The 13,794-nt window shown below is 35.0% G+C and overlaps 1 protein-coding gene across 1 annotated transcript; it reads left to right on the top strand.

Moving 5' to 3' along the window:
* The first annotated feature begins 2,246 nt into the window (after window positions 1-2,246).
* LOC102803911 (O-acyltransferase like protein-like) lies at window positions 2,247-12,733 on the top strand. Its single transcript, XM_078005386.2, has 14 exons — window positions 2,247-2,451; window positions 6,855-7,012; window positions 7,554-7,632; window positions 7,792-7,888; window positions 8,064-8,299; window positions 8,715-8,891; window positions 9,153-9,246; window positions 9,533-9,806; window positions 10,123-10,202; window positions 10,372-10,479; window positions 10,622-10,760; window positions 11,388-11,574; window positions 11,817-11,959; window positions 12,200-12,733. Exons 1-14 carry the CDS (start codon window positions 2,247-2,249, stop codon window positions 12,323-12,325), a joined length of 2,103 nt encoding a protein of 700 aa, XP_077861512.2. The 3' UTR covers window positions 12,326-12,733.
* The last annotated feature ends 1,061 nt before the right edge of the window (window positions 12,734-13,794 follow it).

Genomic DNA, 13,794 nt, shown 5'->3' with positions numbered 1-13,794 from the left:
GCCTGGGTCGATAGATTGTAGAGGCATATGCCACTGAGCTGTAGCCCAATAGATAGTGATACCAAAATTCCAATTCCACGGACGCACACCAATTTGAAATAAACGTCGATAAAGCACGTACGTACTTTGTAGCGAGTACTTAGTAGCAAAAGGTAACCAAAGGCAGTTTAAGGTTCGAAACCAATTCATACCAGAATTGCTTCTCGGTCAAAACTATTCTTCAAACTAGTCGTAGATCGTGTCATCGTACACAGAAGAAATATAAGGGACTTTTTATGACGTTACAATCAAATACGTGGCTGGGTAAGATGTTAAAATCAAATCCCTGACTGGTTATGACGTAACGATCAAATACATGACTGGGTAAGACGTTACAATCAAATACCTGACTGGTAAATACCTGATTGATTATGACGTAACGATCAAATACCTGACTGGTTACGACGTTACAATCAAATACCTGACTGGTAAATACCTGATTGGTTATGACGTAATGATCAAATACCTGACTGGTTACGACGTTACAATCAAACACCTGTCTGGTTATGACGTAACGATAAAATACCTGGCTGGTATTTAGTACAAACACTTTTCTATAAATAAAATTCAAAAGTTCGGCATGTAGTGTTTGTAGATGAAGCGAATTCAAACTAAAGCACCAAGAATTGTCAACACTTGAGAGCACTATTTACATTCGATATGGATTATTGATGTCATCGTTAATAAAAACAACTCAATGTTTGTCTGTACAGCACGTCTTTGATTGTACCAATAATGTTCACGTTGGCGTATGTAAAGACACTTTCGAACTTGACAATATTCACTTTCAGACCACTAACCAAATAGATGGAAATACCAGTTACATCACTCATGAAGATTGATGATTCTAATTCTGGTCGGGTGTTCATTTCTATGTAATTGCGATTCTCAATTACTATGTGTAAAATCATATCACAGTGTGGACGGCGACAGATTGTTTTGGTTCTGTGGCTCTCTGACGTTTTCAAGGTCGTATTTTGTATATACCATTCAGACACTGATAAGAAACTAAAGAGTCCGTAGGGCATTGTAAACATGCGACTCTGAATAACAGGTAGGACCTGAAGATGGCGTCATCCTGCAGCATGAAATTCACATTACAATATTATGTTTCCGAATAATCAGATATTTATGCTTTAGAACACAGTATACAAGGACTGGAAACTGTCAAAAACACAGTGTAGTCAGATCAGTAAGCAAACGTTACTATAGTATACATAAAAGTGTAAAAAAAAAAACTGTAGCCCCCATTGTACAAGTTGACAATCCCTAATATTGCTAAACCGCCAATTGTGAGTTTTAAATCTCATTTATCAGGATTTCCACATGTTATCATTATAATAAGGAAAAATAATGACTTTTTTGTCCAGGTTATAAAATAAATTCTTTAATTATCATTTCATGGGTATTTTTGTTAATGACATAAAAACCCCAATTCCCAACTCTGATGAAAATACCAGTTACTGCGACAAAACCCTACTCACTGCGAAAGCTAATCACTACGAAAGACACGAAAGACTTATCGCAAAGCTACTAGTATTACAAGATAAATGATTATTGTCATTGAACACATACAACTATGCATACTCCCGATGGGATCAGTGACCTTTGAATGTGTATCACCAGTGATCAGTAGTAGAAATAGTCAAAATATTTCATCGGAGCATATAGAATTTGGCTTGAATGAAAACTGTGCAAATATTGCAAAATATGATTGTAAATTATAGATGATATTTCACTGGGTAATATCGCTCGTTCCGACCTTTATTCAGTCTCAAAGTAGGGCAAACTAAGGGATAGCTAATATTTGTATGTCTGGGGTGGGCACGTTTTTAAAGTTTTTGAGTAGTATATATTACCTACGTACTATGGCACGTGATGACTGTTTGGTTCTACCAAGCTACATAATCTGATTGTACATTTTGTTTTATCGTTGATATCGTTTTTTAATCCTCTCCGATCATAGATATTGAGCTCTCCCCACGAAATGACCAACGATCAGGTGCTCTTCCTGTCGGCATAATAGAATATAGTAATAACTCTTTTTACAATGACATGTTTATACACGTAGAAATGTGCGTACTCAGTCGGTTTCTACCAATCACAGCGTTTACAGATATCAGTTAAAATCACCCTGTTGTATAAGAGGCCGTACCAACTAATACTGTGCCATTTACATTCACAACGCCGCGACTATTGAACCTACAATGCTCACACCGATGTTTCAAATCGTAATTCTGGCAGCGATTCTCTCCTGTTGTCATGGGAATATTATGGAACATGTGTTCAACGCACTGGCAGAAGACAAGTCGCCATACAAGGATGTGACTCCATTGTGTCTGAACCAAACAATACAATTTATGAACGACTTCTTGGTTCCTTCTAGTCAGGGACCAGTCTATGCTCGTCAAAGTGAGTAGGATACCCCATGTACTCCATACCATATATATATATCTATAAGATTTGAATATATGAGTACACTATTTCTATTGATTTGTATTAACAAAGTGATTATGTAGATTATGTGTTGTGTTTGCATAATTAATGAGGTATGCTATGAAATAAACATATTTGCTTGTCTCTAAATACTGCAACAGTGTACACAAATATCACTATTACGAAAAGCTGAATATGACAGAAAATTGGCGAATTATGGGAAAATCATATTGCAGAGGTCTGCGGCATGGTGTTTTAACCCCAAATTTGTCACCTAATTTTAAAATCTTCAACATATTGAGGAACACATGGGTCGGCAATAATATGCATGGTTTACGAAAAATGAGACCAGGTCGCTTAGTATCATGATACCACGATCGCATGGTACTACATTTGCATATATACACGCCATCGTATAAAATACGAATTTAAGATAATCAGATTTACATACTTGGTTCACCGTAGAGAAGCACTGACAGACTGACAGACAGACAGATCCTTGCACGAGATTTAGGGTGAGTAGAATGAGAAGGATTGATAGTCGATAAACACAATGCAGAATATACGCACAACAAATCACTGATTTGAAACTGTCAAATGTTGTTTATGAAATACTAGTAGTTCAAAATATATCATGTATATTTGTATTACGGGTTAAGGTAGGCTTGGTGTGTGTATATAGGTTGCAAGGTGTGGTATTTGTCTAGAAAAAATGTGTCATCTCAACCCACAATGGCAAACAACTTGACAACGCAGCGAATTCTTGTAGTCCCATGTCTTTCCCTTAAGTTTGTTTGCAGATTAAAACTATCAGTTCAGCATTTTTAATCCGAAAACGGAATGGATTTTGTTCAAACTTATTACATACGTTGGACACTATGGTATCTTGATGCACGTTATTTTGTTTTTCAGATGGGATTTAAAATGGCCGATTGTCGACTATTTTGTTTTAATGAATGCAGTTCTAGTCCCATATCTCTGATATGCTTTGATGATTATCTTCAAATTTTATATATTCATTATACCTCAAGCTGTAGATATACAGATGTATTTAAAATAGCCAACTGGTGGTTGGTGTTTTCTTTATTGCTGTTTCAGAGCAATATCTCTCATTATGGGCAAGTACTCGTTTGACGACTAGATACAAGATGTCAATCAGTTTAATGTTTAAAAAATCACCATAATTAAGGTAGCGGGACTATTATTTGCATACTTGTTTTCATCTTCTAATTGTGACTAAATGACTACAAATAGACCCGGGAAAGTATATATTTTTAGAATCGCCAGACTTCAAGCTTTGCACAAGTGTATTTTGCATGCCCGTATCTGCATTCTACGACGCGTTACTCAATCAAAGGTGAAAAATTACTTTTTCTGTAAAAAAAAATAATTACGCATTTATGCTGGCGATAAGAAGTATTTTTTTTCACTTTTCCTAGTTGTCCAATAGTCTGGTAAATTGAATGTGTCTGGTCAATTTTATTCAAGCAACGCGTTTTAAAAAATAGTGTTCTGAATTTCAATTACTGTTTTAGTCGCATTGCCCCCAACTCAAACCACAACTCGTTGGTAAATAATCGATGAAATAGTTTGTCTGGACACATTCAAGTTCCTCTCATTGTCACCTTAAAGCTGTGAAAATTTGGTGTTAATCCGACAACAATAAGTATGCGTTATTTTTTGTTAAAGACCTTGTATTTTGAAAAACATAAACTCCTAGAAAACGTCCATGAAGTAACAGCAAAGATTTTCAAGCTTGTTTATCGGCACAATCAATTTGTTTTCCCATCAAGGTCTGTTTTACCATGTGTAGGGACATCCAAATGTGTAAGGCTATTGGAAACCAAAAAAATAAAGGAATGGGATAGCTATAATTGGATAAATTCGGCATATGAAAACACCAAAATCAATGATTTTTTTCAGTGGCTGTGTGACCTTGCGTCTGACACATTCATATGCAAATGACTAATCTGTGTAACAAACAGGGGCGGAGACAAACCACTCAAATGTTTGGAAACACTCATTGTGTGTCAGATAGCTACTGATAACACATCCTAACATTGCTTTGTCTTGAATTTATCTTTGAAACTTATAGGCACACAGATTAAACCTGTGTTGTTGATTTTGGAAAACACTACTGAGGCTGCCTTGCTTCCCTTCAGAAAATCTACATTTTAACCAACTTACATGACATTCTATGTTATATTGACTTTATCATATGTAAGCTTATGGTGCATTTCATCAATTAATAAATAAATGTGAAAATCGTAATTTTCAACACAAATAATAGTCTCGCTACCTTAAGCATCAGCTTCTGGATCCATATCTCCGACATGTTTATGTTCCAATTGTATTACTATAAACAAAACCATATATTTTAAATTTGATAACTAACAGGGACTGTGTCATGCATGGCTGGTTTAATGTGTGTCTCAACTCGCAGACTAAACATTTTCGTTAATATTCCCGCCAAACATTTAATCTAGTTTGATTTTTTTAAACTCGTTAAACTTGTCTCGAGGTCAACCCAGTAATATGATTACATTCATACATAGATGACGAATACAGTGTGTCAGTGCGAGAATAGAGTATGGAATTAATTGTCACTTCTCTGCCCAATGATATGTACTGAATTCCTGTGCAAACGTATACACCTTTCAATGTCCTTCATATCTTAGCCAAACCATAGACCCTTGAGGGTCTATGGCCAAACTAACTAACTAATCTGTTGCTATGATGAGAGTTATAACAACTGGGTGTGTCAATATGGCATTGACGCTTCATCACTATGACAACTTGGCACTTCTGATGTCACAAATCAGTTACAGGCGTCAGACCTTCCGCATTACTTAGTGGGATCAAAATACTTTGGTTAGCCAACAATCTCAATTGAAACGTTGTATGATTTCATTGATTATGTTTTGCATAATTAAACAGGAATATTGATCTGCAATGTGTGTCTGTGTATGCTCTTACGAATAGTGCATCTCGTATCATCAACACTTTGACAGGCATTCCGAGGAATCTAGCATTTGATTCAAATTGTTATAAAACATAGTATACTACTGTGATGCCAGTCTTAAAACATAGCAAAATCTGGTGACTTTGCCCTTTGTTATATAATATTATTCCCATTGTTTATTTCAATATCAATATGCATTGTCATCATTATTTTTGAATACGAACAAGTTTTAGGAGTGAAACAGCAGTGGGAAAGCAGTCTAACCGAATGTCTTTGATTGATGTAAATATCTTACAAAAACATTGGTGCCTAATTTGTTTAATTATTTTAAGGGACATAATTTCCAGCTTTATTCAATGTAATTCAGATATTTTAGTATAAAAACAAATGCCTCATCTCAGAAAAAAGTGCCACATTTAGAGGTGAATAGATTCGTAAAACATGCAAGATAACCGAAAATCTTAGCGAGCTTTTGTCCAAGTATTCTGTATAGGTATCTGTCACAAATTTAATAATTTACTGAGACAAATATGAACTGCCTTATTACATTGTGTGACTACTGTATTATTTGAAAAAAAAGGAAAAACGCCCTCTGTGAATAACTATCATATTCCAAGCTCTGATTTGTATGCAAATCAACTCAAGTAGTTAGTTGGTGTCCAATGGAGAGAGAAGTCAACAGTACTGTTGCCTCCTGGGAGTCAACATCTTCAAACACTGCAATTTTTGTTTTTGAAGTATGTTTTTAAATTTGCATTATAAAAGCTCTATAAATCTGTTCTTATAGTTGGAACAATGTCCTGTGAAGACTTTCAAAATTTATATACTTCAACAAGGAAATGTTATTATTCATAGGAGTGCTTATATCGATTATCTTACATCTTGCTTTCTGTTTAGATTGTATTAGTATGTTTGCAAATGTTTATTAGACTATATAACAACTCTCTTCTTGAGCTGGCATTGAAACCCACTCTAGTATTTGGGAAATACATTACCAATGATATTATTACAAGATAAATGATTCACTTCACTGAACACATACAACAATGCATATTCCCACTTGAACTGGCCTTTGAATGTGTATAAACAGTCAAAATATTTTATCAGATGTACTCAATTTTTGCCTGATATTTTCATACATATATGTCGTTCATACTAAGGGAAGACTATATACTGGTGAATAAGGTGACCAAGTTTGATAAAGTTTGGAAAAGAATTGGTGAAGTTACTGTGCACATATTAACAATTATTAACAAGGAAGACGATAGACATTTTTTCCCTCAATATACCTTATATAATTTCTACGTATGTATACGTCATTAACATTTAATTTACAGTAATAGCGATTCAAATATCAACTCATTATCATCATGTCATGACAGTTAAACGATTAATGTGTATTGCAATTTAATTCCAGTGTACCAATCAGCGGGAGGTTTACCACCTGATATAGAATTCAGCTGGAACGCTAAGGACTGGGGTAACTTTGATCTTTGCCGTGACGTCAAGCCTGAAGTGAATGTCACCGACTTTGGTGGTCTTTATTGTTTAACGTACACTGATTCTAACATATTGGTAAGCAAAAAAACGTCTACATAGTTTTTCTTTTCATCCTTTTCATTGTTAACTACATCCTGTATCGTGAGGTCATTAATTTGAAACCATGTTAATTCTACATACCCGAACTATTGTGGACAAGTAACCATTCGTACGGTGCACGGAAAAGTTGAGGTTGGGAGATTTAAAAGTGTTGCTCAGGTATTTGCGCCTTTATAACATAAACACATATTTATACATAAACAATCCATCGAGAAATATAGTGAAAAGTCACCAATATGCTATTGATGTTGTCATTTTAAAGTTCTCTGTCATGATATCAACATTCCTGTTTCATTGACCAGGTAGGTCAGGATTAGATATCGGACACTGTTAAACTACATCATTACCCTAAGACGCCGTGATATAATTCATAATTAATAAAAAAAATACCGTTGCATTCATGTTTAAATTAGAAAACAAATGACTTGTCATGTTGTTAATATAAATATGATATGCGCATAATCTTAAGTTTTATATATTTTTTTTTATTTTTTTATTTTTTTTGTATTATATTCAGACATCGACTGTTGTACAGCTTGGCGTTTGTTTTCCAGATTCATGCACAGATAAGGACGTCGGAACGTTCGTCGTCGAAGGTGAGAATTGGCAAGTGTTACACAAATAATGGAGTACGTGTATGAAATCATATCGGCAACAATTAGCGAGTGTGTGACTTTTATAACAAACCATATTGAACTGATAGCCAATGACTATTCACGTATTCAAACACTGAATATTACGTTTCACTTTTCTAGGCTTTCGCTGGCTATTGCCCTGGCCTGCAGATGTTACTAGACCATTTACATCGTGTGCCCGAGGCTATTCCCTGGGGGCTGGGGACATCGTGGCTATGTAAGGAACCAATATTCATATGTGTATCGATTTTAAACGATGATCATATATTGTTTGAATCAATTCATTGTAGTTTTTCTCATACAATGCCAACGTCAGATAAGTCATATTCAGAATGTGAATTAATTATTATTATTTTATATATTAACTGACTGATGTGTCAATTACGCTACAGAACCATATGTGCGATTCTTTTATGTGTTATCATTGCTGGAACTGTGTATGATATGGTGAGAATGAGGCGAGAGAAGTCGTCGTCTGCGCAGCCTGTGATGCCATCAAAGACCAAAACTCAAGACAGTCAAGAACTTGACAACCACTTAGATACCAACAACTCTACCACCAATTTGGACATAGAAATCGACTTCAACGAATCAACCAAATGCGACGTATGCGCTACTAAGTGTCAAGGTATCAAACATAGTTTTGTAATAATTAACAGCATGTCTGTTATTTAAACTACAATACTACAATTGTATATGTGTGCAGTGGTAGCCTGAGGAAAGAGAAATCGTCAATGTGGTTAGTGCGTCGTGGACGCCTGTATTTCAGTTCACGGCAAACGCCATATGAACATACGCACATTGGTAAATTTTCAGATGAAAGTGTCCAGGATGTCATCAACCTGAACAAACAATGTAGAATTTGTTGTTTAAAGTATTCATGAAAATTCGGGCAAACATTGACGAGTTGACGAGTCACACACACACACACAATTTTGTTCTGAAAACAGAGTTGTACTTTGTACCGATCGACCAATGAGAATGCGACGTTTCAATAACGGTCTGCGCACGGTATTATAATATTCATGTTGTGTTCATTGCAGATATAATAATTGGGTGTCTCATGTCATTCTCCGTCATCGCTGTGGGTAGAAAAATGATGAGTACGACTCAAGCAAAGGGTGCCATCGGTTGTCTAAACGGAATACGTGTTATCAGTATGTTTTGGATTATACTATATCATGTGGTTCTGTTTCTGGCGACATATTATCCAGTTCTCGGTGAGTACATATAAATATTACTTAATTTCATCAACTGTGTGAGTTTTCCCATGAAAATGTACAATGCCGTTTATCTATTTTAGATACCCGATAAACTAATATGTGAAATAATATGTAATAAATTAAAAAATAATAAAATATAGCATCACATTATTGAAGCTGGGGGTTTCTGTGATTTTTGTCATTATATTCGAACTTCTTAGAAACGGTCAAATCGAGTTACTGGCGATAACATATATATTTTTTTTTTTTTGTTATCAGGTAATATTGGTTATGTTAATAAAGTGGCCGAATCGTGGTCATCGATTATACCTAGGAAGGGTGATCTTGCTGTCGAAGCATTTCTTGTTCTTAGGTGAGTGTTGTTGTGTGTTTTTATCAACGCATATATCCAAAGGAAATACCATCATAATAATAATCCAATACTTTAGCATAAATATCAACAATATGGGATATTCTTTACTCGGTGCATGTGTGACTGATGTTTTTACAGGCGAGTAATATAACATTGCGCCGTGTTGTTAGGTGATTTGTCATTCAGTAATATGTATGACATACCTCTGATTTCCTGTGCTTATACTATGCCATCCTCTGTTAGGAATCCCATTTGTTTAATTTAATAATGTTTTTTACATCTGTAGTGGTTTGTTGGTAACTTATCTAACAATGAGACAATTCAAACGTTGTGGTGGTCCCAGACATCATAACTGGTTCTTGTTCTACTTCCATCGATTCTGGAGACTGACTCCTGTGTACATGTTTGTGTTGATGTTGTACACTACTCTGGTGATATTCGTGTCCGATGGACCACTGTGGAATCAATGGATACCCACTCAGGCAGAGTGTGAAGAGACATGGTGGGAACATTTACTATATATCAATAACTTGTACCCCTTGCCCGGAACTACTGACGGGGTAGGTATATAGGTGACAACCATTGTTCATTCATTATTTGGTTCACATGAACGTAAGAATTTGTCATGGTCATAAGCCCTTGGATTAAATTACATTACATTACATTACATTACGTTACATTACATTACATTACATTACATTTATTATTTGATTCACACAAACGTAAACATGTGTCATGGTCATAAGTCATTCGATTACATTACATTACATTTATTTGATTCACGCAAACGTAAAATGTTTTCATGGTCTGACCATAAGCCATTACATTATATTACATTACATTACATTTTTAATTTCGATTTGCATTACTTTATAGTGTTTTGGGTGGTCTTGGTACCTGGCTTTGGATATGCAGTTATACATTATTAGCCCAATATTCATCATAACTTTCTACAAGTAAGTCACTTATATGACAACGAGCAACATACATTATAATCACTACTACATAATATCAGAATACCTCGCACTCACTGTGAAATTACATGCTACGTATACTTAAGTCTATGTATAAGAAATGAACCTGAGCGATATCATTATACAATAATGCATCCTTATATACATACAGGTCTCGTGTGGGCGGCGTTATTTTGACAGCAATTACCTGTTGTGCCTGCTTTGGTGTATCTGCTTATTTTTCTGTTGTTCAAGGCAGACCCTTTGGATTTGACACTGAGTAAGTGTGAAATTCTGTATCTTTAACGTTGAGTAAGGTAGGCGCTACGTGTCCCAATGATTGACAACGTGATCACGTCTTATAGCGTCGCGTGGCGTTCACGTTTTTGCTTTGTATATAAAGTATTGTATTATTTCTGTAGATATTATAAAGAGCCGAAATACGAAGGTGGAGATGTGTTGTACACAAAACCCTGGTATCGTTTACCAAACTATCTTGTCGGTGTAGTCTTGGGGTACCTATTCTTCTGTTTGAATGGTAAAAAGTTCAAAATAAATAAGGTTTGTAAATCAATATTTGTACAGTGGATCTGTATGACTTATTGGCGTAATGTACTGCATGTGTCGAACACGTGCTCCAATATATTGACCTCGTCTGGGGCCGATAACAGCCACTTGGGGTCGCTAATTCTTTACACAGACCGAAGACATAGACAATAACTGTTTTATTATCCCGAAAGTTAACAACACAGTAAGCGAGGTAAATCTATGAGCTAAAAGCAATTATCAGATTCAAAAATAGCCATCGGTAGCATAAAGAAACGCATTCGAAAGTATTATCCATCCTACTAATCGTGTCACGGATGTCATGACACCAGGGGCCAGTAACACATAAAATGACGTCAGAGGCAAAAAATACGACGGGAAGGACAATATCAATATGGTTCAAACGAGTCTGTGTCCGTGTTTGATCAATAACATTGACCAATATTTTATTTAATAATAATACGTTATATATCATATTGAATGTGGTCGCTGTTTCATATAATGTTTGATGTCGTGTTCTGGTCATTACATTGCTGCACAATATCACGATGTACATAGAGTATCATTGTTATTGACATCATTTTACAAACAAGACACACGATTATTTAATAATGCGAGTTTTGTTTATCTTTTCTTGAACAGATATTAAATCTGTTCACGTGGGCGTGTGCTATTGCCGTTGGATTGGCTGTTGTGTTAGGAGTCTACACTTCGATGACAGATCACCGTGTGGACCAATGGGTAGCTGTGTTGTACGAAACAACACACAGATTTGCATTCTCTGTAGCAATCGGTTGGGTAATATTTGCTTGTAATACTGGTAATGGCGGTAAGAGTTTTTTTATTTACTTCCACAGTATTATCTTTACTCTAACAGTATTGTGCGACCACACATTTGTCATTAAAATAACTTTATATTGCCCTCAAAAAGTACGCTGTGTATTATTCATTAGATACAAACATTCGAATTTATTAAACGTTGCCATGATTACATTATATACACAACAGATTAATGTATTTACTCTATGCACTCAAATAAATAGTTAAACTGTCAGTGTGTTATTTCTATAGGACCTGTAAATACACTGTTGTCATGGAGTGCCTGGTTACCACTGGCTCGAATGAACTACTGTGCATATCTGATACATTTCGTCATTGTCTTGATATACGATTATAGTTTAAGACAGTTGTTCTATTATTCAGATATGAATACAGTAAGTATATTTATTTGTTCACACTATGTAGCTTCTAATCATAATACTGCGCGGAGACGCTCAAACATATCGAGTACCATATCGCAGACTTTTAGTTCACACTACCCACTCTTATAATAGAACGAGTGACGAGACTCGAAATGTACAACATTCATGTTCGAAATGGGGAAGGTTTACATGCAAAACCAATTAGGAACGTTTTTGTACTAAAGCGACATTGTTTTTTTTTTCTTTCACTAGACGTTTGCGTTTATTGGCATTCTGGTAGTGACATATATGGCGGCTTTTGTCATTGCAATGGCAGTAGAACTTCCGATGATTGAACTAGAAAAAGTCATATTACCATGTAAAAGGAAAACATCATGAATCTTTCTTCGTTTTAAACGTCGTTTGACTGACTCTGTGTATTCATGTATTATAATAAGCCATATGTCAGTTTTATGTATATATGCATATGTATAGACAAACAATGCATATAATTGTATGATATTAGGTCAAATCTCTCTATATATATAACTTTTAAGATTTCATGTTGTTTATATCGCTTTATTGTATGAAATGCTAACGCTCGACGATTATGACGCCGTATAACATAATATTTGCATAATGTAATAGTATTTGTTGGTCAATGACTAGTAATTAACTTAGGTTTTAGAACTTTCGCTTATCTTGTACATGTATACTCAACCAAAAAACACCTTGTCTTTGTAAAATTACAATTATGTAATAAGATTTTATACAATAAAGAGAAATGTTTTTATACCGCTAAACAAATATTAAGTTCATTTCAGTGATGACACCATATCAAGTGAAGGACGGTACTACTATTGTAGAATATGACTATGAACTCATTAATTATCACACACAAACATGATTTATACGCAGACAAATTCATATACGTTGTGACTAAGCCAATGTAATCGTGCAATAAAATGTTATGTTTCAAATTGTTAGAGGTATTTAACGAGGTTCCTACATATGTGGTTTTATTTAGTTTGACTAAAATTCTTGTTCGAAAAATGTAATAATTACATTTTTATAAGGTCAAATACAAAGCTTTTGACAACATTTGTATCACAATATTCTGATTTCATATCGCATTTAATAAGTTGATATAAATGACTCACGTCATCCTCGGTTAATCATGTCGAGTTTTGTTACCTTTTAACCAGTTACTGCCATCGCAATCAAGTAATGGATGGAACACATTGGTTGTGAAAAGTTTAAGACATTCATCTACAATTTTATTGTGTGTCTAAAGCAGTAAATGTAAATTCTCATATGATGACTTCCTACACAAGTTGCTTTGAAAATGTATTTCATAAATTGTTGCCAGCAATAAAATTTGTAACATTGACCTCGCCACTGTAAGTTAACTACAGGCGTATTGATGTACGGGCCACAGTACTGGTTGTTGTTATCAACTCATAGAACAGAGTGACCTCGATCGTTTCCTACCAACGCTCAAGAAAATCATTCTGTATTGACGTCACACTGACACCTTATCACTAGCCATACAATTAAGATAAATGGTGCAATGCCCTTTTTAAGTAGGATATGAGATTGGACCCAATTTTTATTTGAGCAAGTGGGACATTTTATATTATTTTTGTTAGTTTTAAGTTCTTTCTTTTAATGCTCTAGATATATTTAAGTAAATTAGATTATAAGCCAACTGTCGCCAGTCATGTTATGAGGCAACTATTTTTTATAGGATAAACTTATTCAACATGGTACGTTCATACTTATCAGTCTGATGTGAATGTCGCATTGTCATACAAATCACTCCACAACCCCGACACGGGTTCCACGTGATGTATATTCTGACTCATCGT

Source organism: Saccoglossus kowalevskii, chromosome 8 (genome assembly GCF_978046115.1).
Source record: "Saccoglossus kowalevskii chromosome 8, keSacKowa6.1, whole genome shotgun sequence".
Taxonomy (NCBI): Eukaryota; Metazoa; Hemichordata; class Enteropneusta; family Harrimaniidae; genus Saccoglossus; species Saccoglossus kowalevskii.
This window is presented reverse-complemented; position numbering and strand designations above follow the sequence as displayed.